General features: G+C 54.5%; 1 protein-coding gene and 1 long non-coding RNA gene across 5 annotated transcripts; one reads left to right on the forward strand and one right to left on the reverse strand.

The window, feature by feature from the left end:
• The first annotated feature begins 1,603 nt into the window (after positions 1 to 1,603).
• On the forward strand, positions 1,604 to 15,911 carry Vegfa (vascular endothelial growth factor A). Of its 4 annotated transcripts, NM_001281843.1 has the most exon segments (7): positions 1,604 to 1,669; positions 4,521 to 4,569; positions 7,273 to 7,469; positions 8,242 to 8,318; positions 8,890 to 8,919; positions 11,860 to 11,991; positions 14,010 to 14,031. In NM_001281843.1, coding segments are annotated over 7 exon segments (573 nt in total).
• Positions 15,912 to 16,609: 698 nt separating this feature from the next.
• On the reverse strand, positions 16,610 to 25,466 carry LOC110341295. The gene is made up of 3 exons (XR_002383181.2): positions 25,265 to 25,466; positions 23,578 to 23,649; positions 16,610 to 17,027 (listed from the first exon to the last, which is right to left on the reverse strand). It is a non-coding gene; the product is annotated as an uncharacterized LOC110341295 (long non-coding RNA).
• Between the last annotated feature and the right edge of the window lie 667 nt (positions 25,467 to 26,133).

Raw genomic sequence — 26,133 nt, forward strand, 5'->3', positions numbered from 1 at the left:
CCCCTATCCAAGACCTATTCGGTTTGAGCCAGAGTTGGGGTGTGCATAATGTGGTCACTAGGGGGCGCTCGGCCACCACCGGCAGATCATGAACTTGGGCGAGCCAGTCTGCGTGAGGGAGGGCGCGTGTATCAATGTGGGTGCGTGCGTGCGTGTGCGTGCGTGTGTGGTGTATGTGAGGTGGGTGAGAAGGCCAGGGGTCACTCCGGGAGTCTAACAAATCTATGTCCCTGTCCCCACACATCCCTGCCAGCTCTCTGCCCTCCCCCCACCTTCTCCAATATTCCCAGGAAAGGGTATTGCTCTCAGATCCTGTCCGTACATAACCTCATTCTCGTGTCTCCCCTGACTCCCAACACCCAGTGTGTCCAATGTGTCCCTGGGGCCAGCTTGAAGAGGTGCACGGATAATTTTCAGGCTGTGAACCCTAATAGGGGTTTAGCTTTCCACTTCGTGGTGGCCAGGGGGATCCTGGAAGGCGGTGCCTGGCCCGGCCTGGCCTCGCCCCCGGGGCGGGTCTGGGGCGGGGCATTTGGGGGCGGGGCCAGACCCCTTTTTTTTCCACCGCTGTTAGCGGTGAGAAGCGCAGAGGCTTGGGGCAGCCGAGCTGCGGCAAGGCGGTGGCGCTGGGGGCGAGCTGAGCGGCGGCAGCGGAGCTCTGTCGCGAGACGCAGCGACAAGGCAGACAATTCAGCGGACTCACCAGCCAGGGAGTCTCTGAGCTGGGATTTGATATTCAAAGCTCTTTTTTCCTTAAACATTTGAAAAACTATTGTTTTACGCTTTAATTTATTTTTGCTTCCTATTCTTGTCTTAAATCGTGCCAACGGTTTGGGGAGGTTGCCCCATTCACTCCTTCAATTCACTTCGGATTTTGGAATCAGCAGAGGAAAGAGGTAGCAAGAGCTCCAGAGAGAAGTCGTGGAAGCGAGAGACCGGTCAGAGAGCGCGCTGGCGAGCGAACAGAGAGAGGGACGGGGGCAAAGTGACTGACCTGCTTTTGGGGGTGACCGTCAGAGCGCGGCGTGAGCCCTCCCCCTTGGGATCTTACATCGGACCAGTCGCGCTGACGGACAGACAGACAGACACCGCCCCCAGCCCCAGCGCCCACCTCCTCGCCGGCGGGCTGCCGACGGTGGACGCGGCGGCGAGCCGCGAGCAGGAGCCGAAGCCCGCGCCCGGAGGCGGGGTGGAGGGGGTCGGGGCTCGCGGGATTGCACTGAAACTTTTCGTCCAACTTCTGGGCTCTTTTCACTCCGGAGTAGCCGTGGTCTGCGCCGGAGGAGGCAAAGCGATCGGAGCTGGGAGAAGTGCTAGCTCGGGCCTGGAGAAGCCGGGGCCCGAGAAGAGAGAGGAGGAAGACAAGGAAGAGGAGAGGGGGCTGCAGTGGGCGCTCGGCTCGCGGGAGCCGGGCTCATGGACGGGTGAGGCGGCCGTGTGCGCAGACAGTGCTCCAGCCGCGCGCGCGCCCCAGGCCCCGGCCCGGGCCTCGGTTCCAGAAGGGAGAGGAGCCCGCCAAGGCGCGCAAGAGAGCGGGCTGCCTCGCAGTCCGAGCCGGAGAGGGAGCGCGAGCCGCGCCGGCCCCGGACGGGCCTCCGAAACCATGAACTTTCTGCTCTCTTGGGTGCACTGGACCCTGGCTTTACTGCTGTACCTCCACCATGCCAAGGTAAGCAAGCGGTCGTGCCCGCCTAGTGTCGCCGGGCCGTGGCGAGCGCCTCTCCCGCTTGGGGACGTGCGTGCGTGCGAGCGCGCGCGTGGGGGCTTCGTGCCCCACGCGGGTCCTTGGGCACTGGGCGCGAGGCGTCCCCCTCTGTAGTCGTACGTGGAGGGGGAGGGGGTGCGCGCTAGGTGGGAGGGCGCCAGGATAGTCTCGCCGCCCACGCGGGCCCTGCCCACCCACCAGAGTCACCGCACGTACGATCTGGGCCGAGCAGCCGAGGGCGGGAGCCAGAGGAGGAGGCCGAGGGGGCTGGGCTTGCTCTGTGGCTGGCGGCAGAAGTTTGCTCCGGGTCGCGGGTCCCCGGAGAACTGGAAGTCCGGGCAACGGGGGCGGGAGTCCGGAGCCCAGCGGGCATGCCTGGGGGTGCTCGGACCTTGGACCAGGGGAGGGCAGAGATCGTGGAGGGGGCAGGGCGCGAGCTACCGAGGGAGCTTTGCTGTCACTGCCGCTCGGGTCTCTTCGGCCCTTGTAGTGAGTTTGGGAAAAGTTTTAGGATGGATTGCCGCGGGGACCCTATCCCACCCCTCTAGCTTGTTGGGCCACCTGCGCCGCGCCACCCCCTCCCGTCCCCGCTCGCGTCCCGCGCGGTGCCCGCCCTCCCCCGCCCGGCCGGGCGCGCGCGGCGCAGAGCCGATTACATCAGCCCGGGCCTGGCCGGCCTCGTGTTCCCGGAGTCGCGGCTGCGGGAGCCGGGAGACCCGGGCGACCAGCGGTGCCCCTCCCCCGCACCGGCCCTCCTCAAGGAAGGTGACCTCTAGAGGTATCCCCGGCTCCATGACCCGGAGAAACTCCCATACCCTTTTCCTTCGTCCCCAACTTCTACCTGTGCCTTGCACTAGGAAGAATTTCCGACGCCCCTTCCCCCTCTCCCCCATTTCCTGCCTGGTGTGTAGAGAAGCCCTCCCCACCCTCTTCTGTTCCCCTTTTCTCTGAGAAGACTCATAGAACCCTTTCTGGCCCACGGGTCGAGGGAAACGGGTGGTGGCTGTCAGACGTGGGGTGCTGGGGCCCAGCCTCAGGTTCTTTGTGGAAACGCTACCCTAAGTTTTGAGTTGGTGAAGGTGTGCCTCCCTGCCCTCCCCAGCGGCTCTAGTGAGCTGTGCTCCACCTTTTATGGGGGCCAGTGAAGGCCGGGCTGACATCACCCCACTCTCCCCGTTTTGGGAAAATGCCTCGATATTTGCTATGACGGGGCAGCCTGGAACTAGCCTGTCCCACACCTTTGGCAGACTGTCCTGTCAGTGTCTCACACACACTTTGTGCTGACAAACCCGCAGCTCGGAGAGCAGGTGGTTTAACTCTGAACTCGCCCACACAGTTTGCTTGTGAAGAGGACCTTTTATGCCCTTCCCCACCAATACTCAGGGAGCCTACTTGGAAAGGGGGCAGGAGGAAGGGGACAGGCAGGGGTCCCTGCCACCATCCAGAGTTCCTCAGACCCTGGCACAAAGGCCTTGGCTCTGGGCCTCCATGCGGGGAGGAGGGGCAGGAGTGCCTGGCCACAGTATGACCTTCAGAGGCCCCCAGAGAAGGGCACCTGGCCAGTCCCTGCCTCGAACCTCCCGATCTGGGAGGGGGTTCAAAGTTTCTGTCCCTTTCTCTATTGAGGCTGAGACAGAGGACTAAGGGAGAATGTCATGAGGGTGTTGAGCCGGTAGTTGAGGGCCCAAGGAGCAGAATCCAGGGCCTGCCTGAGGTAGCAGCACCAGGAGGCTCTCTCTTGAGTAGGACCACCTCTGACCTTGGCCCTGTGGCAAGCCTCAGGGCCCTGGAAGGACGGCTATTTGGGGACTGTTAGTGGAGAGAAAGAGAGAGGCCGAGGGCGGGAACCCTTCTCAGGGCAGTTGGGGTCCAGGCTGGTGTGGGGCATGTGGCTGGGGAGTTGGTAGGAGCAGGGGACCCTCAGGAAGGCCTAGGAACCTTCCCTTGCTTGCTACTGCTGGCTTCCCATGGCCTTTTTGTTGACCTTCAAAGCTTCTGGGGAGGGGCGAAAGGAGTTGGTGGGGATGAGGAAGGATGGGGGGGCCCAGGGTGGAGCAAGAGACCCCTTGGGAGCTGGGCAGTTCTGGGGAGGTTTCCATGGCTGCATTCGAGCAGAGTGCTCTGCCTAGGTGAGAGGCTTGGGGTATGGCACAAGTAGGTTCGCCAGGCTTTGGAACTGCATCCGGGCTCTAGGCAGACTGGGTGGGAGGGAAATGGGACTCCCTCCCTTAGGACCTTGCAGCTTTTCACCCCTTGAGCAACCTGTGGGTGTGCTGAGCGCTCCTGAGGCCTAGGAAGGGTTGGATGGGGGAGGGTAGCTGGTGCCCTTCGGTCCTCCCTCTCCAACACCAGCTCACCCTGGTATTTGTCATGTCAGCAGGAGAAGGTCACCATGCTGTTTTTCTCGCCCCTAGTCCTTCCTTCCTGCCCCAGTCCAAATTTGTCCTCCTATTTGACCTTACTACTTACCCATGGCTCTGGACCAGGGAGTCAGGGGCAGCAAGAAGGAGAGGGCAAGAAGGAGGTGCTAGGGGCCTGAACATCGCAGGGCTCTGGTGTGTTCCTCCTGATTGTGAGTCCCCAGTGCCTGGCTAGTCTTCAACTTCCATGGGCTCAGACTTGAAGCAAGTCCTGGGTAGTGGACCTGAAGGGACCCCTGACTCTTCCCTGTTTGACTCAGAAGCAGTGGAGAAGCTGGAGGCTGGGGGTTGGGAGGGAGACAAGAGGGGGTCAGGGGATTCAGTGGCCTTTGCACTCCTGTGGCTGCCTCTGTCCCTGCCCCGCCAATGCTTTTTACTCTTTGTTTTGTTCTCAGTGGTCCCAGGCTGCACCCACGACAGAAGGAGAGCAGAAAGCCCATGGAGGTGAGTCCCCATGCTCTTGGGTGGGACACCCCCCAGTCACTACCCCCATTTGTCTTGAGGGTGCATGGATAAGCCCATGCCTCCTTTTTAGACCTGGGGGTGGGGCTGGGCGCAGGAATATGAGGGTCAGGATTTCATGGGTCCTGTGAATTTAAGCCGTGTGTTTCTTCAGGTGACTTCTCCTCAGCTCTCTGCTGGAAATGGGACTTGTTGCTTTTACTAACATCCTTTCGGTTACAATTTTATCTGGAAAGGCTGCCAGGAGCACAGAAGGAAGAGGAAGGCAGTTTTCAGGGTTTCCAGATGTTCAGTGAAGTATCCCTTACGTTCCCTACTCCCAGGGGAGGACAAATGTTTAGTGCCACTTTCTACCCGGCCCTGGCACACCAGTGCAGGCTGTGACCCTTTCTGAGCTGGAGGTGTGATAGGAGAGCATCCCAACAGGACTCCCAAGCTCTGGATTTGCATTTCTCTGAGGATGGCAGCTTCCATAGACTGCATTCGGGTGCTGTGAACTTCCCTGCTGGACCAGCAGAGGGCCGGCTGTAGCTCTCAGGCGCCCCGCCCCCCTGCCCAACCCCGAGTCCGCCTGCCTTTTGTTCCAGTGTGGTTTGGAGTACCGGGATCCTCCCATTTCTCTGGGGACGCCCTGGCTCTCCCCAGCACCGAGTGTGGCCTCTGCTCCAGCCGGATGCCACTCCCCCAGTGTCCTTCCTCTGTGTAGGGAAGGCCCTGGGGTCTTCCTCTAGGCTAATTTCTCTGACCCAAATCCAGTGTGGCTGCTGGAGCCAGCCAAGGAAAGCTGGTGATGTCCAGCCGGTTTTGCCTCCTCCCCCAGGAGCTCTGGCTTTCTGCCACTCCCTGGCCCCAGCCACTGACAGGCCCCCACTTCCAAAGTGCTACCCACCCCTTTCTGCTTCCTAGTGGGCTCTGTGGTCTGGGAGAGGCAAGACAAACGGTCTTTGTTTGATGGAGAAAAGGTTGTCTGCCATAAATAAGGGAGACCTGATGCTGGAGTGTACGTGTGCACACATCCTGAGGACAGGGCAGCTTTCCTTGGGGGCAGGGGCCAGGTTCCCGTGGGTACCGGCCAAGGCATCGCCACTCCCCACCCCACCCCCCCACCCCCACCCCCCCGCGGACTTTTAGAAGGGATTCATTTTACCTTCAGCTCCCAAGCCCATTCACTGCTCGAGTCGTTCCTTTCTGCTGCCTGCTCCTGTGAGGGGCCACCAACCAGCCTGGGCCACCTCTGTCCCAGCCAGGGGTCAAGTTAAAAAAAATTCTGGGTTAGTCATCTTCCATATAGACTTGCCTTGAAAGAATTTTTCAGATATGGTCTCAGGGACTTTGGGGGGGCTGTGTTTTACGTTAACTCTTTGGGGGTAGACAAGAATTTTGTGCTTGTTTGCCCAGAGAGAAAAGGGAGCCCTTGAGGAAGGCAGAAGGGTGGCAGTTAGGGTACCCCTACTCCTTTTCCTGCTGGGTGTCTGTGGCCATCACTCCACCTTTTCCTCGATCCCCACCTTCTCCCCAGCCAACCTATCATACACCTGGGTCCCATCTTCTTTGCCTTTCTGGAAAAAAACAAAAACACATGGAGAGCAAAGGGAGATTTGGCTGTGCCCCCAGGTGGGGTGTGTATGTGTGTGGGGGTGGTTCTGGAACGTGCACTTGAAATGCCTTGGTGAGATTCCAAATTTTGTCACCTGGAATGAGAAAAGAGGAGCTGTTTTCAGGGTTAGCAAAGAGCGACAGAACGCCACCTTTGCGCTCTCCTGAGTGTCTTTAGAGGTCAGGCCAACCTGCTTCTGCAGATAGCCAGTTGGAGGCCCAGAGACTGGAGGAACAGGCCCAAGGTCACACTGGCTGCTGGCCGCAGAGCCTGGGCCCCTGTGTGGGCTTGTGTTCCTCGGGGTAGTCTTAGGAGTGCCACCAGAAGTGGCCAGCCGAGCCACTGTGCGGTGTCCCGAGGATGTCCTGTGCCTCTCTAGCGCCCACCCCCTTGGCCCTGAATGCCCTTCCTGCTCACAGGCACCTCAGGCTGCCTGGGAATTGTCTCTGCCCGTCTTCCTCCAGGGCAGCTTCTAGAAAAGCTGGGTACAGAGGCAGCTCTTGTTCTTTCCATGATGCAGTTTGCCCTCTTGGGCGGGGTTCTCAGTGCTGGCAGGACGGGCGAGGTGTGCCTGCCCACCGCCACCTGCTGACTTGTCTGGGGAGGTGGGACTGGCAGGTGGAAGGTGGCCGGCCCTCGGGCGTCTGTTTGCCCACGTGGTAGGTGCTGTCAGGCTCTGCCGTTCTAGCAGCAGTGTGGCCTTTGGGTCCTGGTGGTACTCAGAGCTAACGTGGGGATGAGCGTGTATATGCATGGTTTGCCGTGGGGTCCAACGTCTGCCTGGTGAGTGGCTGCTGGCCTGATGGGTGTTGTGGCCTTGGCTCTGAAACGAAAGTGGAAAGCAGGTGAACCCATGCTCAGTTTGTCCTCTGGTGTCATAGTTGGCTCGGGAACTTGCTCTGCTGTTACAAGGAGGAAGAGAGTCAGATATGGCAGGCCACCTCCCCCGGACCTGGACCTAGAAATGAGGGAGGTGCTTCACTTAGATTTTTAGAAGAACTCACCTGCTGGGTCACCAAGCTGGGTGGAGGTAGAGGCTGACCGCCGTCGTGTTACCGGCTGGCTCATGTGTCACCCCTCCCATGCAGTGGTGGAGTTCATGGACGTCTACCGGCGCAGCTATTGCCATCCGATCGAGACCCTGGTGGACATCTTCCAGGAGTACCCCGATGAGATAGAGTATATCTTCAAGCCGTCCTGTGTGCCCCTGATGCGGTGTGGGGGCTGCTGCAGCGACGAGGCCCTGGAGTGCGTGCCCACCTCGGAGAGCAACATCACCATGCAGGTAGGCACCTGAAGCAGAGGGGGCAGGGGTCCAGGAGGGCAGGGAGGCATAAGGAGGGCATTAGAAGGTTGTCTGGGCCTCTGCCTGGGAGACTCGAGGGTGAAGACGTGAGGTTGGGGGTTCTCTTCCACTGCGGGGAAGAAGACGCCTGCGTCTCTGCACTTCCCTGCTCAAGTGCTCCACGGTTTGACCATCTCCTTCCTCTGCTCTGCTGATCTTGGCTCCCTCGGCTCAACGGGGCTGATACCTACAACAGAGGCCCTTCTCCCTCCCTGGGAGAGCAGCCCAAAGGCTTTCCCTGCTTGAGGGCTCCATTTGGGAAGCTGGATGGAGCCATAAAGTTAAAAGCCAGTTTTGGGGTGCTACGTAATAATGGGTGGATCTGGGCCCAGACGGGGTGGAGAGTGGGAGGGAGTTCAGTGGCTTGGGGTGGGTAGCTCTTAGGTAGCTGTTAGGGTTAGGGTGAAGCTTGGGAAGGGGATGAAGGAGGGGAAGGGATGGGGATGGTGAGAATCCAGGACCTGAATTCCCAGCCTGGCCAACCCTTGCAGCTATGTCTGCCCCCAACAGCAGGTGCTCCTTAAGGCCAGCAGGGTGGGGGAGTTGGGGTGGCCCAAGGCTCCTTTCTGTTAGAGCCCTGGCCCCCCTACCTCCACCACCTACCCCTGCTCAGTAGAACCCCTGGGTGCTAATGGCAGGAGCCCCGGGGTGTCCCACAGGGGTCTGGCTGGCTGGGTCACTAACAGCTGTGACCTGTTCCCTCCCTCTGCAGATCATGCGGGTCAAGCCTCACCAAAGCCAGCACATAGGGGAGATGAGCTTCCTACAGCACAGCAGGTGTGAATGCAGGTGAGGGCAGCGGCTGCTCCGGAGCTGAGCTTCTTACACTTAGTCACACCCGCCTTCCACGGAGGCATTGGCCTCAGTGTGCTCTCCGTGTGTCTGTATGTGTCTGTGTGTGTGCGTGCGTGTGTGTGTCTGTGTGTCTGCGCGCGTGTCTGTGTGTGTGCGTGTGTGTCTGTATGTGTGTGTGTCTGTGTGTGTGTGTGCGCGTGTCTGTTTGTCTCTGTGCGTGTACGTGTGTGTGTGTCTGTGTATCTGTATGTGTGTGTGTGTCTGTGTGTGTGTGTCTGTGTGTCTGTATGTGTGTGTGTGTCTGTGTGTGTGTGTCTGTGTATGTGTGTATGTGTGTGTGTGTGTGTGTGTTTGTTCCCCACATCAAGAAAACAGGCACCACACGGTGTACCTTACCACAGCGCTATAGGGATCCACTTTCTTATTGTGTGTGAAGACTGAGATGATAGTGCTGCCAGGTCATAAACGCCGTGCGATTACCCAGCTGTTGTCATTATCACCCCCGTTGTTATCGTCATCTTAATTCCTCTGTGTTTTTTTTTTTTCCTTTCTCTACCCATTGCAGACCAAAGAAAGTCAGAACAAAGCCAGAAAAGTAAGTGGCCACATGTTAGCACTTTTTTTCCAGTTGTCTTGGTTTGGGCCTTTCGGCTTCTCCTCTCTCGGGTGCTCTGGTAGCCCCAGTGGGTCCAGATTGCATGGGTGGTGACAGGATGGCAGGGGTCGGGTGGAGCCAGCTTCAGGCTTATGGCTCTAGGATGATGAAGAGATCCAAGCTGGAGTCTGCTGTTTGTGCTGAAGAAGGTGCTGCCCCCAGGGCCCCCTGGTTCAGGGTGGGTGGTGGAGGGGTGCTGTGGATGCTCGCACCCACAGCAGAGTAAAGTAAAAGAAGTTGGTGCCAGGGGGCGGTTTCTGTGTATCAGAGGGCATGGCCTTGGCCTTGTTCACTGGTGACTGTGGCTGTCTAGTTTTCTTAAGGTCCCAGGAGATTTTTTGATATGTGTGTGTGCTTTCTGTGAGAGCGGGTCAGGTAGCAGACTCAGCTGCCCTCTTAGTGGGGCAGGAAAAGTAGTGTGGTGGCCATTTTCTGAGGCTTCTGGTTGCTTGTGGAAGGTCAGGACAGAGTGGGGGCTGCCATGGTTGTGGAAAGAGCTTTTGGAGCGACTGAGAGAGAGCACCCATGCCCTCCTCCCTCCCCCCCACCCCTTTCCCCCTTACCATACCACCTCGGGGACTTGACGTCCTCATGCCTCTCCCTAAGTCCCCAGTTTCCAGGACTGCTGTGTCTGCCAGGGCCATGGTCTAGGAGTTAATCAGTGAGAAAGAGAAGACACGATCCATGAGAGTGGCCCTGTGTGGAGACCTTTTTCCTTCCATCCTTCTAGAGCTTTCTCCTTAGCAAGACAGACTTGCCGTCTTCCCAGGTCCCTTCCTGTCTCTTTCCCCGTGATAGACACACTGCCATGTCTTCTGGGACCTGGCGGGCCTAGAGAGTGCTAGTTCCCTGGAGGATGGCAGGCTGTAGCCTGTCCCTCTTGGCTGTTCGCTAGAGGCCTGCTTTGCCCACAGGGAGAGTGGTAGGGCTCTCCCGAGCCTGGAAGAGGGTCTAGTGACAGGCTTTGATAAGCTGGAGAGAAGGCTCTCTGCCAAGTCCCCTGGCCCCTAATCACACACCATGCTGCTCCCCTTCACTCCTCCTAACCCCACAGTCAGTCTGAGCTCCGAGGACGCCCAGACCCAACTCCCAGCCCAGGTGACTGCTGGGCACAGGTGCTCCCATAGCCTACCCTGACTTTTGTGCTATCTTCCAAGTAACGTCCCTCTCACCAAGGATACTGTGAAGCAGGGCCCCCAGAGGGATCCCTGCTGTCATGCTTGGAGATGAAGGTAGAAGTCTCTCGAGGCACAGCCCACTCCCAGCCATCTTTAAGGTTTCGAACCATACTTTCTCCTTAAAGTCTGGCTTAGACCTTCTTAGAGTCTCCTGACCTTCAGGGTCTAAACGTATTTATTGGCTTGCTGGGCAGAGATCTTGCCCCTGTGGCTTTGTGCCCTGCCGGGAACCAGGGGCCACATGAACCTGGAACAGTCTCCGCTGCCCACCCAAAGCCATGCCCGGGACTGGGGTGCTACCCTATGGGCAAAGCGATGCATGTCGTCCCAGCCACCATGGCTGCGGTCCTTCCTGGAGGCGGCTCCAGGAGTGGCCAGGGCGGCTTTGGGCCTCCTGCTCTCGCCTCTGTCTTCTTCATTGCGCCTCTGTTCTTCTCTTCCTTCTCGCTCTCTTCCTGTCTGTTTCTATTTTTATATTTTCCAGAAAATCAGTTCGAGGAAAGGGACAGGGTCAAAAACGAAAGCGCAAGAAATCCCGGTTTAAGTCCTGGAGCGCGTACGTTGGTGCCGCTGCTGCCTAACCCCTTGGAGCCTTCCTGGCCTCCAGACAGTCGCCTGCAGTTCCCCTAACCCGCCTTCCCACCCCAGCTCCCCTCGGCTCCTGCCCTCCCTCCTGCTGGCCTCAGTGTCTCTCTCTCTCACTCACTCCACTAATGGCACCAACGGGTAGACTTGGTGGTGGCATTGCTGGACCAGGGTTGGGATGGGGTGGACGGAAGGTGAGTAGGCCTGGAGCACTCAGGGAGGGGTCTGTGGCTTGGCTGGGCACCAACTTTCTCTCACCCACTGGGCATTGGTGGTGGGGCCATTGGTATGGGTGCTGGGCACTGGGGCCCTGTCACCCGACTGGTTTCCACTGCTCTAGGCTCCTGCACATGTGTGGAGGGCTAGGGTGCTGTGGAGGGCAGATGTGGAGTGAGTTACGGGGTGTGATGGTTGGGAAGTGGATGATGGCGGCCTGAAGATGAACCTGAGTGGGTCAGGCGCTGAGCGGCAGGCGGCCCATTCTCACCTGTCGGAAGCGCTCTGACACCTGGACTTGAGGCTCCAGGAGGAGAAAGCCCTCTATTCGAGTCCAGCCAAGATCACCTACAGAGGTGTCCCAGGGTGGCCACTTCCACTGGGCCGTAGGCTGGGCTGGCTCTGGCGGCCTGACTGGTGGACAGTGCCTCTGAATTTGGTTTGCCTTCTTTTGGCCCTTTCCCTTGGTGGAGAGCCTGGGAGAGTCCTTTCCCAGGGAGGAGGTGCCTCCGGTGGTCTCACAGGCCATTCATCACTGTCCCCAGCAGGTAACCAGGCGAGATGTGTTCTGGGAACAGCAGCAGTCAGGGCCCTGTGGCCTGAGCTAGGTCCGTGTCTTCATGGGGCCAGCATTGTCCCTGATGGCAGCCTTCTCCCTGCACTCTGCCCGCCTGTGCCTCCTCTTCCTGTAGGCAGATGTCCTGCCCGTGCCGCCGCGTCTTCCTGCCACTCTCTCTGTCTTCTGCTAGAGCGCTCGGGCCTTTCCAGGACGTGGGAAGGGCCTAGGGGCCCGTGAGCTGGGTGGGGAAGCCGGTGTGGACATGTTAGGGGTGTTGCATGGGTTTCTCTCTCTCTCTGCTGATGCTCTAGCTTAGATGTCTTTCCTTTTGCCTTTTTGCAGTCACTGTGAGCCTTGCTCAGAGCGGAGAAAGCATTTGTTTGTCCAAGATCCGCAGACGTGTAAATGTTCCTGCAAAAACACAGACTCGCGTTGCAAGGCGAGGCAGCTTGAGTTAAACGAACGTACTTGCAGGTTGGTTTCCAGAGGGCAAGTGAGAGAGTCAGAGAGGGGCATTGCAGACACGGGAGAGAGAGAGAGAGAGAGAGACAGAGAGAGCACACTTGTGAGGGGCCAGCTGCTTGCTCTGCTTCTAGCTGCCTGTGTGGTGACTGCTGCCTTCTCTACTCCTGAAGCTGTGTGGGTCTTGGGCTCCTGTCGGGCCTGGTAGGCCCTGGTTGCCTGAGTGGGTAGGCTGCTGTGGCTTAATGTGATGGTGTGGACGCAAGCTGTGTGTTGTGTCCTGCGGTCCTGCTGCTTGTGGAAGCTGTTGGTGCTGATGTTGTTAATTCTGCCTTCGGTGTAAATGCTGAAATCTGAAGGAAAGTCCTTCCGGGTATGGAGTGTCTAACAGTGTTCCCTGGCTGCACCTCTTCCCCAGAGCCTGCGCAGCTGGGCCTCACACTGCTCAGGGTTTTTTGTTTCTCCCCCTGGGCTTGGAGCCTTATCTCTCGCTGTTTGTGTCCCCTTCAGACTGTAGCTTCTTGAAGACAGGCTGTCCCCCTCAGAGTGTGAGGCCTTGAGGACAGGCTGTGTCCACAGCAGAGTGGGCCTTCCTGAAAGTGGGGCTTCCTGAAAGTGGGGCTCTGTTGTTGGTTTAGGATGGGAAAATCTCTCTACAGACGTCTGAGGACACCAGATAACTTAGTCCTGGATCAGTCATGGCCAAGTGACAGCCCTGAATAGACCACACATTTCAAAATGCTTCCAGGGCGGTTGCAGGGAAGAGCTAGGCCTCACTCCTGGCATGACTCTATGAGCACCTTAAGCCTGGGCCTGGTCTATAACCCTTTGGGACACCCAGGTTCTGTACTTCTGTCCTTTGCCCTTGTGGGCCATTCATGAGTGAACATTGTATATGGCCACGTTCAGCGGGGATGTCAAGAGCACAGGGCTGTGACTGGCAGCTCGTAGCCTTGATTGTCTAGATAGGCATTTATGTCAGTATGGCCTGCTCTGGTAATGAGCATCCCCCAGGAAGAAGAACTCTTAAAGGGAGCCCCAGACAGGGCCAGGCTCTCAAGCAGTGCAAGGGCCCTTTGGCATGTGCCCCCTTCACTGCCTGCATTCTGTGTCTTGTGGGTGATCATAAGATGCCGCGGAGCTGGCCTTGGTTGTTGGTGTGGCGTTATCCCTGTGAAGCACGGTGGGACACCGAGCATGGCAGGGATTCTTCCAAACCACGGGCTGGGTGACGGGGCTCAGTTTTCCAGAGGGCTTTAAGGAAGATAACGACCTTGTGTTGCAGGGTTTTTGGAGTGAGCAGGGAGCTAACTGAAGTTACCTGACTCCCAGAGACCCAGTCTGCTACTGCCTGTGTCTGGGTTAGGACCCGTGTTCTCAGGCTGTCCTTGGAGCACCCAGCCAGGGGCAGGCGCATGAGAAGAAACCCCCTCTGCGTTCACAGGAGGAGCAAAGCCTAAGTTAGACATGTGGTAAAAGACAAGCGGCCCCGTGACTGGGTCGGCCGCTGCCAGGAAGCTCAGGGTGAAAGCTAAGGCTGAGAGAGGTGTGGGGGGCATAGGTGTTCTCTTACCTTCCTGGAGCCGCAGGACTTTCCAGGACTTGTCCTCCCTTGGGCAGAACACATCCCCAGGGTAGCTCTCTGTCATTGGCCTAGCTCAAGGCATTTTTCCTGTCCACTGTGTACTCTTCTACACCTACCCCTAGATTCAGAACCGGAAATTCTTCTGCAGGGACCCTAACCCAGACAACTGCATCTAACACTGTCACCCGTCTGCTGTGGAATGTCACACGGGCGCTGTCCTTTTATTGCTCATGTGTTGCTTTGCGAGTATTTCCATGTCTGTCTTGTCTTCCCTAGGTCGCCATCTTTAGAAGGAAGGGCTGGGTCTCTCTCTCTCCACTGGGACTCTGTCCCACCTGAACCTTGGGGAACTTGGCCCTGTAGTGCCTGCCTATGGGGACCCAGGGACTCCCAGGCCCCCAGGAAGCTGTTTACCTCATTGCCTATTTTTTGCCATTCCCCACAGATGTGACAAGCCAAGGCGGTGAGCCAGGCTGCAGGAAGGAGCCTCCCTCAGGGTTTCGGGAACCAGACCTGTCACCTGAAAGACCGACTAACCATGTCACCACCACACCGTCATCGTCACCATCGACAGAACAGTCCTTAATCCAGAAAGCCTGACATGAAGGAAGAGGAGACTCTTCGAGGAGCACTTTGGGTCCGGAGGGTGAGACTCCGGCAGAAGCATTCCCGGGCAGGTGACCAAGCATGGTCCCTCGTGGAACTGGATTCGTCATTTTCTTTTACTTGCTGCTAAATCACCAAGCCCGGAAGATTAGGGAGTTTTATTTCTGGGATTCCTGTAGACACACCCACCCACGTACACACACATATATATATATATTATATATATAAATAAATATATATGTTTTATATATATAAAATATATATATATTCTTTTTTAAATTAACTTTGCTAATGTTATTGGTGTCTTCACTGGATGTGTTTGACTGCTGTGGACTTGAGTTGGGAGGAGAATGTCCCTACTCGGATCCTGATAGGGGAGACCATAGGATGAAAAGACTCTGGTGTGGTCTTTCATCCTTCTGCCTGCCAGGGAACGTGCAAGGCCAGGGCACGGGGGCACACTGGCTCACTTCCAGAAACACGACAAACCCATCCCTGGCCCCGAGTCAAGAGGACAGAAAGATGGCAGACAAAGAGACAAAGACGCTGGTTCCAACAGGAGTTCGGGGAGCCTCAGGACATGGCCTGTTTTGTGGACTACCCACTACATGCTGCAAGAGCATCCTGCCCCTCTGGGCACTGCCTGGAAGAAACAGGAGCCTGGCCAGCCTTCCGCTCTCTCCTCCACCTCTGAGGTGCCCAGGAGGCCTCCCACAGGTGTCCTGGCAAAGAGAAACACGTTGGTGGAAAAAGAGGCCTGGCGATGGCTCCTCCTCCTGAGAACCCCTCCTTCTCTCCCTACCCCGTTTCCTGGGTACAGCCCAGGGAACCTTGTGTGCTCAGACCATTGAAACCACTAGTTCTGTCCCCAGGAGACGTGGACGTGTGTGAGTGGATAACCCTCCCCCATCCCTCCCTTTCCCTTCCCGAGGCACAGAGCAGTGGGGGCAGGACCCGCAAGCCCCTCATGGAGGCAGAGAAAAGAGAAAGTGTTTTATATACGGTACTTATTTAATAGCCCTTTTTAATTAGAAATTAAAACAGTTAATTTAATTAAAGAGTAGGGTTTTTTTTTCAGTATTCTTGGTTAATATTTAATTTCAACTATTTATGAGATGTATCTCTCGCTCTCTCTTATTTGTACTGTGTGTGTGTGCGTGCGTGCGTGCGTGTGTGTGTGTGTGTGTGTGTGTGTGTGTGTGTGTATGTATGAAATCTTTGTTTCCAATCTCTCTCTCTCTCCCGGATCGGTGACAGTCACTAGCTTGTCCTGAGAAGATATTTAATTTTGCTAACACTCAGCTCTGCCCTCCCCTTGTCCCCTCCACACATTCCTTTGAAATAAGGTTTCAATATACATTTACATACTATATATATATTTGGCTACTTGTGTTTGTATATAAATATATATATATATATGTTTATGTATATATGTGATCCTGATGAAATAGACTGCTATTCTGTTTTTTATATGTAAAAACAAAACAAGAAAAATAGAGAATTCTACATACTAAATCTCTCTCCTTTTTTAATTTTAATATTTGTTATCATTTATTTATTGGTGCTACTGTTTATCCGTAATAATTGTGGGGGAAAAAGATATTAACATCACGTCTTTGTCTCTAGTGCAGTTTTCCGAGATATTCCGTAGTACATATTTATTTTTAAACAGCAACAAAGAAATACAGATATATCTTAAAAAAAAGCATTTTGTATTAAAGAATTGAATTCTGATCTCAAAGCTCTCCTTGGTCTCTCTTCTCTTGGGTCCTTCTGTCCCACTCTCCCTCCTCCTTTGGGGACAAGGTATTGTCTTAGGTCTGGGAAAACGGTCCCTGGGGTGACCCATCCATTCCCTGCTCAATACAAAGAGTGGGTGCTCTGGGATGGGTGGCGGTAGCTGGCTCCTTAGCAAAGGGTCCTCACACCATGCAGAACTCATCTAGACCCTTGTCAGCAAGGAGCAGGCCATGTCCCCGGAGCTAACTGGAGAGAGAGCCGTTGAATGCAGCTGGCCGGAGGGGGAAGCGGGCAGTTTACTTCAGAGTACTAAACGAGAGTCTTGTTGCTGCCAGTGGGACTCCCTGCTTCCCCTGTGCAAGCCTTCCTGTCCTGTCCTACTCCCAGGCAAGGTGGACCCTGCTTGGGTCTTTGGCACAAAGAGTATCGTGTCTCAGTCAGCTTCTAGCGTCTTATTCCTTCAGATAGCAAATAGGGCTGGGTAAATACTGGGCTGGCTCCTATGGGACACCCTAGGGTTCTCTCTTGTGTGGATATGCCACCAGAAAGAGCAGTGGGGAAGGGTGGTGGGAGATGGAGATTCATTCCCACAAGGAAGAAAACAGTGGCATTGCCTGGGCTTCTAGCTTGAGCTGGGGATCATGGTGCAGGTGGTTTCTCATGAACACATTCTGCAGAAACCTAAATGATGGATGAGAGGCGTGTTGGAGGTGGATCTGAGTGGGCATTGAACTCTAGGCGGAAGGGTTGAGCAAAGGCCTGTTGGAGGTGGTACTCAGGCAGGGGGGGACAGGAAGTGCCTCTATCAGTAAGAGGATGCAAATGGGCATCTTAATTCCAGATGTTTTTAACAAGGTGCCTGGCAACAGTGGGGGAGGATGCCTGAGTATGATGAGGTGACGTCAAAGGCAGCAGTGTGGCTGACAGGGCATACCCAGGAGGCAAGGTCCTGCCTGCTGGAAGCTTCTGCATGGTGCCCGTCCTTTCCCAATATACACGGTTGACGTCTGGGGAAGGCTCAGTGAGGTAGGTGTTCTTGTATCTACCTGGAACTTGGCCTCTCAGATTCTTCTCTGACCTCCCTTTGACTGTTTCTCCCAGAGCAGCTGGAGTGCGCCTGGTAAAGGAGGAGACAGATCATACCACTTTGTGGCTCAAAACCCTGTAGCGACTCCATTTGACAGAGTAAACGTGCCCCGTACCACCCAGCTGCCTTTCAATAGCTCACTGGATTCTGACTCATCTTGGGTATGTGGCTTCCACCACTCTGTTCCAAAACTCTCCTCTCAGGGGCCTTTGCGGAGGCTGCTCCCACCCCATTCGGCACACCCCATCTCACAGAGGATATGTTTGGTTTCAAACCTTCAAGGCTTGTTCACTTCCGTTTTTTTATTTTTTCCCCTGCTGTGTGGAATGTATGTCCATGCACATGTGCGCAGATGCGTGGGGAGGGCAGAGGTCACTGAACCTGGAACCCACTGATTTCGATACACCGGCAGGCCAGTGAGCCCCGGGAATGGGATTACCTGTCCGCCTCCCCGGCACTGGGATTACAGGTGCTCGCCTCTGTGCTGGGGACCCAGGCTTCGGTCCTTGGACTTGTGTGGCAAGCATTTTATTTGTTGGGCCATCTCTCCTCCCCCTTCTTCCTCCTCCTTTTGATACAGGGTTTCTCTGGGTAGTCTTGATTGTCTTGGAACTCACCGTATAGACTAGGCTGGCCTTGAGCTCACAGAGATTTGCCTTCCTCGGCATCCAGCTCCCCACCTCCTTCCCAGGGCTCCCTTTCCTGCTACCTTCTGGCTTAGTCAACAACAGTGCCAGCCAATAGAAATAGCACGTGGGCCACATGTGATTTATTAGTTGGTTTGATCCGGTGCTGCGAAATCGAGCCCAGAGCTTCATGAGGTCTAAGCACAAGTCATATTTCTAGTTCATACACTTTAAAATTTTCCAAAAGTCAGATTTTAAAAAGAAACAGATAAAACTTATACTTATGCTTTAATAGTATATATGTGAACTATCTAAACATTTATTCAAAATGAAAATTATTAGAGTCGTCTATATTTTAGGGGTATCAATTTTTTATTTTTTTCTTTTCTTTCTTTCTTTCTTTTTTTTTTTTTGAGACAAGGTCTTACTGTGTAGCTCCAGCTAGCCTGAGACTCAGTAAGTAAACAAGGCTGTATTTGAACTCACAGAACTGCCTCCCTCTGCCTTCTTGAGTGGTGGGATTAAAGGCATGTGCTACCATACTTGGCCTTGGTTTGTAATTTTTGTTTTTGTATTTCAAGACAGGGTTTCACTACATATTTCTGGCTGTCCTGGAAATCATTATGTAGACCAGGCTGGCCTTGAACCCTCAGAACTCCACCTGCCTCTTGCTTTCCAAGTGCTGGGACTAAAGGCATGTACTGCCATACCCGGCTTCCCCAGTATGCATTTTATACTTATAATGTATTGAAATTGATAGTGGCTGCATCTTAAGTGGCCACATCTGATAATCTGGTATACATACGTGCCTGGCTTGGGTCTACCACTCTGGACTGTGTGGCTCTAAAGTTCACTCTTCTCTTTGCTTGTACATACATACACACACACACACACACACACACACACACACACACACATACACACAGCTTTGGTCTGAAGATAGACTTTATTCCAAGACTGTGGCAGTGATGTTCTACAGAGACGCCAGGAGAGGTTGGTGGGGACTTGCTGGTTAGGTGGGCAGTGGGGGCTGGGATCAGAGACCGTATTCCTGATGCCAGCTATTGTCAACTTTTAATCGCCCTAGTGATGGAGCTTGTTACTATTGCTGAGCAGAGGAGATGCTGGAGGCCCAGGGAAGGTAAATAACTTGCCTGAGTTTTTATACAGCTAATAAACATCCTAGCGAGAATTTAAGCCAGCTTTCTTGACTCCAATTCTAGTGCTCTTCCCACCCCACCACAGCTGCCCCCGGCTAGGGCAGGACACCAACAAATAAAAGCAAATCGTCTAGACTGAATACAAACAGGCAGAAGGAAAGTGGGACGCTGGGAGGATGTAGTGGTGGCCAAACCCAGGGCCGAAATCCAACTTCCCTATGCATGGTAAGGCTAGGCTAGGCGAGCAACGTCTCCAGGGGCTGGGGCCCGCCAGTTGAAGATCGGAAACCTAAGCACGCAAGGGGTTGCAACACTCAGCCTTGGACAGAGGAGTGGAGAAATAGACCATGGAGAAAAAGAGGAGAAAATAAAAATGCTGTCTTCCGATTCTCCCAGGGGCCCACAGAAGACCTGATCAAGGCTAAGACCTGCCCCACCCTGAACTCTGTTTCTATACTTTCCCTTTGTCCAAAGGAGCTCTGTGCAGTCACAGTCCCCTTTCCGGGGCCATGGGCCCACTCACCTCCCTCCCACAGAACCGGGCCATCCTGGGCACACATTGCCTGTTAGGACTATCATGGTGATGTGTCAAGAATGCTTCCTTTCCTCACGCTGTCTCCCAACAGCAGTCCGTCAGCCCTGCCTTTTCAGTCTGTGATGGCGTTTAGGCCTTGCTTTGATGAAGGCCCTGAACATCAGAAGACACGTTTCAGTACTTGTGGGAGTAGGTTTCACAGACATTGAACCTTCTGATTTTACTCTCTTGGAAGGCAGCTACTCCGCCAAGAGAGGGGAGAGGCAGAAGGAAGGAGAGAAAGGGTCTCCAGCCTCCAGTTGCTCCTACCACCCCAAGCCCAGGTCCCAGACATGCAAATGAGGTCACTGGGATTCTTTAGTTCTGGGGACCCACTCTAGTAAAGCCACCCTCTGCCCAAATATACAGCGATGAGCTAAGTGTGTGGGCTGCAGGTAGCCCACGTTTCTAGAATGAGGTGAGTAATTTGGTTCCGGTGATGTCTTTCCAGGAGAACATGGGTTTCACCTACAGATAGAGGATGAAGATGGCCAGAGAGAAAACAGCAAGCAGGCTGCAGGAAGAGGCTGTGGAATCTTTCCTACCCATGTTCCAGCATCTACTGAATGCCAGCCATGTGTACTGTGCCTCGGTAAGGCGCAAACACTCATGTGCTACTGTGGCTTTTGCCTATGCTAGCCCGGAGATGAAGGCTGGGTGAGGCAACCTTTGGAAGGTACCCAAGCTGGTTTCGGTCACCAGGGTTTGTTCTACTGTACCCACAGGACATTATCTGTCAGGATGGGGATTACGGGTGGCCAGGAGAGGAGACAGTAAATATTTATAATCTTCCAGATATGGGGAATGCAAGACAAAGACAGCATGGGTGAGGATAAACAGTGGTAGGTACAGAAGATGCAACTCTGAAGGGACAGAGTTAGAATTGAGGGGTTCATTGGGCAAGAGCACCTTCGGGAGCAAGGCTGGGCCTGGGTCTCCCTCCCAGTATGGAAGGGCTGGACCTGAAGACTTGGAGAGACTTGGTCTGTTTGTGAGGGAGGCTCCCTGACTGAAATGGGGCAAGCTCCGTGTCTTCCGGCTGCTCCTTGGTCTCAGAACCGCTAGTCTGAGAGAGGAGAAACAGCTGCCACCAGACACTTCTTTGACCATTAAGATGAAAACCAAAGGTTTGGGGATGTGGCTCAGGGGTACAGCATTGACGTAGCCTGTGCAAGGCCCTACATTTGATCTCTAGGACTGCAAAGAGGAATAAACAAAAAGGTACAAATTATATGTGGGAGGCAGAGGCAGGCTGGTCTCTGTGAGTTCAAGGCCAGTCTGATCTACACAGTGAGTTCCAAGACATCCAGGGCTTCTTAGAGAGATCTTGTCTTGATAGATAGATAGATAGATAGATAGATAGATAGATAGATAGATAGATAGATGGATAGATAGGTAGGTAGATGTATAGATAGATATTAAATAGATGAAGAAAGAAAGGAAGGAAGGAAGGAAAAAAGAAAGAAAGAAAGAAAGAGAGAGAGAAAGAAAGAAAGGACACAAACTAGCTTGGAGAAAATAACCCTGCCTTTGTGTGGCTTCGAAGATGGCCTTGGACACCACTGCATGCTGGTCCCAGAGGTGCCCTCTCAGAGCCTTCAGTCCCATCCTCCCGTCTCTCACACATTCACAGTTCCCATGGGACTCTCTGCATTTGTCATGAGCCACATAGTGCTCTGATTTCCCCGCACTTCCCCTGAAGGTTCTCCATCTGGCCTCTAAGCAGGGCAGATGCCAGCATGTGCCCATCCCCCCTGGGGTTTCACCTGTCCTCCTAAGGTCTGAGGACCTCATTTGCCATCTCAGGCTTCCTGTAGGAAGACCATACCCCTGCACCCCACCTCCCTTGTAGCTAGCCTAGCTATCCTGGCCCTAGATGTCCCCCAAGTGATGGCCTGATGGTCCCCCCCACAGGGACCTTACCCCAGCTGCCTCACCTATCACTACCAAGAGTGCGATTCAGGTCCCCCTAAGTTCCACTGAGACTTCTGATCCAGGTTGGAATCCTGAGTCTGCCACTGGGTCCTTTGTCCCCCTGAGCCTTGGTTTCGGGGAATAGATGTAGGAAGTGGACACAATAACACTTTCCCCGTGAGCCCGAGGGGATGAAGTGGTGGGCATGTCAGTGCTGTGGACACTGTCATTCCACTGTCCTAGTTCCCATGACAACCTCTTCTCCTCGGAGCGCCACTCTATTACATTTGGGCTGTTTGTTTTTCTCACTTTCTTCTCCGACTGAAATACTCTCACTGGGTCTGACAGCCATCTTTGCAAGTACGCAGCCTTCCTCTTGCTGGGGAGGGAGCCAAGTCGGGCTGGCTTGGACTCTGGAGCCCAGGACAGCAGAAGAGGGACAGTTGCATGTAGAGGAGTATCCTTTTTTTTCTTTTTTTTTTTTTTTTTTTTTTTTTTGCTTGTCGAGGCAGGGTTTCTGTACTGTTTTGGAGACTGTCCTGGAACTCGCTCTGTAGACCAGGCTGGTCTTGAACTCACAGAGATCCGCCTGCCTCTGCCTCTCAAGTGCTGGGATTAAAGGCATGCACCACCAACGCCTGGGGCACATGTAGAGGAAGAAAGGGATGGAGCAGGTCCTCCTGGGAGCAATGCTGGGTTTGAGCTGGGCTGGCGTGAGTGTGCATGGAATTAGTGAGCAAACAAAACAGGTCCAGGACACACACAGGTCTCTTCCTATCCCGACAGACATGCCAGGAGTGTCCACCCTGACAGGCAACACCCCGTGTCCACCCCTACACACACTGTCAACCCCCTCCCCCCCAAGAATCCTTTGTGGTCTCAGCAGACCTCGCAGGGCTGAAGTGGAGGCCTGCAGGGGTGAGTCCTGTATCTTTCAGGGGCTGGAACTTGCAGACAGGCTTATGGCACAGATATAGGGAAGGCCTTGAGATCTGGACTGGGGAGAAGGCTTTCCCTGGGACTTTAGGAGGGGTTATGTCCTAGGAGGGAGCTGGAATATTCTTCTGAGGGAAATGTGAAGTGTGTCTCCTCTTCCTTCCTCTCTCCTGGGTTTCCTTCCCAGGTCTGCCTTGTGTCTTGATCTCCTGAAATCCAGGCCTGCAGAGCCCCTGAGGCTGGCTGGGCTAGTGGGGAAAGTCTGCTTCTGGCAGACACCCTCAAGAGGTGTCCTCCCTCCCCCACAAGACTCCTGGTCATGGACCTTCCACATGAGAACGTCTGCACGAGCTTGCAAGCACACAAGTGTGACAGGGGTCACTGTTCTAGTCACGGGGTGGCTGCCTGGTTGGGTAAGGGCTCCCAGGGGCAGGCCAGGGCCCAGCAGGGAGTCAGCTTCTTGGACAAGCCCCCATGGGGCTGGGGGTGGGGTAGGGGCTGACCTGGCCGAAGTCCCATGACCCCATGCTGCCCTCTGGGAGCTGCTGACTGCTCAGTAATAAACACCTCGGGGCTATTAATAACCCTCTATCTGGAAGGGACTGAGTTGATAGCACGGAGGGTACTCTGGCCCTGCTCACCTGACTGCCCAAGTTCAAATCCTGGCTGCTGTTTCTAGATCCCGAGGGCTCAAATTCCCAAGTACAGCCACAATTTTGTCTCCAGGCAAAACTGCCTTTCTGAAACTGTCTCCATATGCAAAAGAGAAGCTATGATATCTGTTTCCTAGTGTTGTGTGTGCCCAGGGTCACTTCTTCCCCGCCCCAGACACGGACAGCGGTGCTCCCATTTTAGAGATGAACGCTGATACCTAGGCAGATGTGGCTAGGCCACAGGGTGATGGTTCACGCAGATGACTAGAGAGAGAGGCAGGGACAGAATTAGAAGTCCGACAGACCTGAGCTACTCATAGAGTTTTCTGACTGTGTGACTGTCTGCAAGTTGGCAGACCTCTCTGGACCTCGCTGTGACACTGTGTATAACTACACGACACTAACTACCGCCTAAGTGTAGGCGTGTATTCAATTAGCTAACGGACATAGAGGGGTCCAGAACCAGGAATGGCGGGACGTGCCTGTAATCTCAGCACTCGGGAGGCTGAGAAAGAAGGATTTTGAGAGTTTCAGGCCAATCTGGGTTACACAAAGCATTTGAGGCTATCCTGAACTATATAGTGAGATCCTGCCTCAAAAACACGCACCCACTCACAAAAGAAACCCCAAACCAAATCAAAACCTCAAATAGAAAGAAAACAGAGCAAAGGAGGGTTTACTAGTGTTGGTTGTATGGTTCAGTGGTAGAGTGCTTACCTAGCATACGTGACATCCTGGGCTTCATCCTTGGCAAGAAAGAGGGGCCTCAGTAAATACAGCATCTGTTGACTGATGGATGGAGAGACAAGTGGGCGAATGGGCGAGTGAATAAATGGACCTTGGCTGGCTCCTGTGTCCCAGACTGCAGAGTAGGGCTGTGCTGTGTCAGCCGTACTCTTGCTCCCTGAGGTGAGGGGAGGCTCTGCCCTCGTTCCCTGCAGGCTGACCTACAGAGCCAGAAAAGGCTCACCGGTCTAGATGCTTCCTTCCCCTGGTGTGACAAATGCCGGGGCAGGAATGACACAAGGAGAGATGGGGGTCATTTTCCCCTTTCCTCTCGGTATTGAGGGGCCATCAGGGCCTGGGTCAGGGGACCCTGCTTCGCAACTGAGCATCTCCCAGGGTGTGGCTCCAGGGTGCGGCTCCAGGATGTGGCAGGCAGGCTACTGGTACCCTGAGCCTTCTTGGACTGGGGAAGGGGTTTACTGCCTATATATCCTTGGAGTCTTTCCTCCTGGCTAAGACCACCCGGGTCATACCCTGAGCATCACCTGATGCAGCAGCCACATGAAAAGCACAAAATGAAGGGTGCAGGGAGAACAGGGGGTCCATGGGGAGAGGGAAGCTCAGTCCCACATGCAAGGCCCTCTAGACCATGACTGTGGAGGAATGGGCGTCCTTCTCCCACCACGGACCCCAGATGCCAGGGGTATGACGGTCCTTGGCAGTTGCCAAGGGAAAATTCCAGGAAGACTGGCCTGTTTTGAATGGCCTGCTATGGCTTCTGGGAAGGGGCAAAGTGGTTATTTGCACTCTTAGCCTCCATTACTTATCTATTCAAAAGCCTTCTGTGGTTGTCCCTGTCACAGGCCTTATTTCCTCCCATTTTTGAGTAGAGGGGACAGCTACTTTACCAGGGGACATCTATGACCTCACAATTACTCCACGGAGGCTGGGGCTGTGTGCTAGTCCCAGAGACCTTAATTCTGCCACACCACACCCTGGATCAATATTGAGTATCTAGAAAGTTCTTCCTCATACGTGACCTGAGTTCCTTCCTCTGTCTCTTGCGTAGTTCAACCTGGGCCTCAGGGCTCCCTGAGAAGCCGGCCCTTCTAGGTCTGAAGAGTGAAGATCCTGGAGGCACTTGCCAGATACAGCAAATAAAAACACAGGCTGCCCAGTAAATGTTCAATGTTTATCTGAAATTCAAGCTTAACCATGCATCCTGTATTTTGTCTAGCAATGCTCCTGGCTCCTGGTGGGAGTGCCTGAGCCTTCCTCTGAGGTAAATTTCTCAGGCACTTTGATGCTCTTCCCCCTGCTGTGAGGTGAAGGTACCAGTGTAGGCAGGCAGCCCCTGTTCTGGGTATGGCTTCAATTTCTGCCGCACCAGAGATCGGAGACCAACTGGGAGCTCTTCCCTCAGACTGGGAACCTCCTAAGCACCAAGTCTGTTACCCCTCAGACTAGCAGCTTCCTACTGCCTTCAGGGTGTGTCCCGGGGAGCTTCAGGAACCCCGTGGACCAGTGTGCTCCTCCCTTCTCTGCCCTCTTTCTGTAGTCAGCCATCTTGAAAAAGCCCTTAGGCTCTGGAAATATAAAGTGAAGTAGTTCCCTGGGAACCATGCTGCCTGAGCTCTGGCAGAGCCTTGTCACCCACGAGAGCTCAGAGAACTCTTACCTGCTCCCGGGGCCACAGTGTCTCTGCTGTAAAATAGCAATATGTTTAGCCTGCTAATCTAGGGGGTAGCAATTTCCAAATTGCAAATGGGATCTGTTGGTGGGTCAGGAAGTCAGGAGTTTGTAACCACTGCACCCTTCCATCCTGTTCCCTTTTGTGAGACAAGAGCTTGCTATTGTAGCCAGGTGGGCCTCAAACTCTAGATTTGCCCTGCCTCAGCTTCCTGAATGTGGATATTATAGGAGGCACCTGGCACACTTTTTCTTTAACCCTGTCTGTTCTGGAACTCACTCTGCGGTCCAGACCGGCCTTGAGCTCAGAGATCCGCCTGCCTCTGCCTCCTGAATCCTGGAATTAAAGGCGTGCTCCACTGCTCTTGGCTTATGGTATACTTTTTCTTTTCTTTTTTTCTTTCTTTCTTTTTTTTTTTTTTCTTTGAGACAGGGTTTCTCTGTGGCTTTGGAGGCTGTCCTGGAACTCACTTTGTAGACCAGGCTGGCCTCGAACTCACAGAGATCCGCCTGCCTCTGCCTCCAAAGTGCTGGGATTAAAGGCATGTGCCACCAACGCCCGGCGGTATACTTTTTCTTAAAGGCAAAGGAAAGCTGTATGGAAGGTTCTCCGAGAGCCTCAGAAGAGTGAGGAAACTGTTGTGGAAGGGGTCCCATGTGGAGTGTGTTCTTCAAAACATCTGGAAGACAGTATCTCGGTGGCAGGGGCAGCTGTAACCCCTAAGGTGGGACTCCAAGTTGAGGATGCAGACGCCTGGGCACTGTCCTCTCCCGAGCCTCTCTTCTAAGATGAGACCTGTCTTTCTGCTCTGCCTCTGCCTCTGCGGGTCTGTGTCCTCACTCTCTTTGGGCTGGACC

The sequence above is a fragment of the Mesocricetus auratus genome, unplaced genomic scaffold, assembly GCF_017639785.1.
Source record: "Mesocricetus auratus isolate SY011 unplaced genomic scaffold, BCM_Maur_2.0 Super-Scaffold_100021, whole genome shotgun sequence".
NCBI lineage: Eukaryota > Metazoa > Chordata > Mammalia > Rodentia > Cricetidae > Mesocricetus > Mesocricetus auratus.

Coding starts and splice junctions, on each gene's coding strand:
- Vegfa (XM_013115006.3), top strand. CDS start 8,161: ATGGCAGGAGCCCCGGGGTGTCCCACAGGGGTCTGGCTGGCTGGGTCA. Junction 8,319..8,889: donor CACAGCAGGTGTGAATGCAG/GTGAGGGCAGCG, acceptor TACCCATTGCAG/ACCAAAGAAAGTCAGAACAA. Junction 11,992..14,009: donor TTAAACGAACGTACTTGCAG/GTTGGTTTCCAG, acceptor CATTCCCCACAG/ATGTGACAAGCCAAGGCGGT.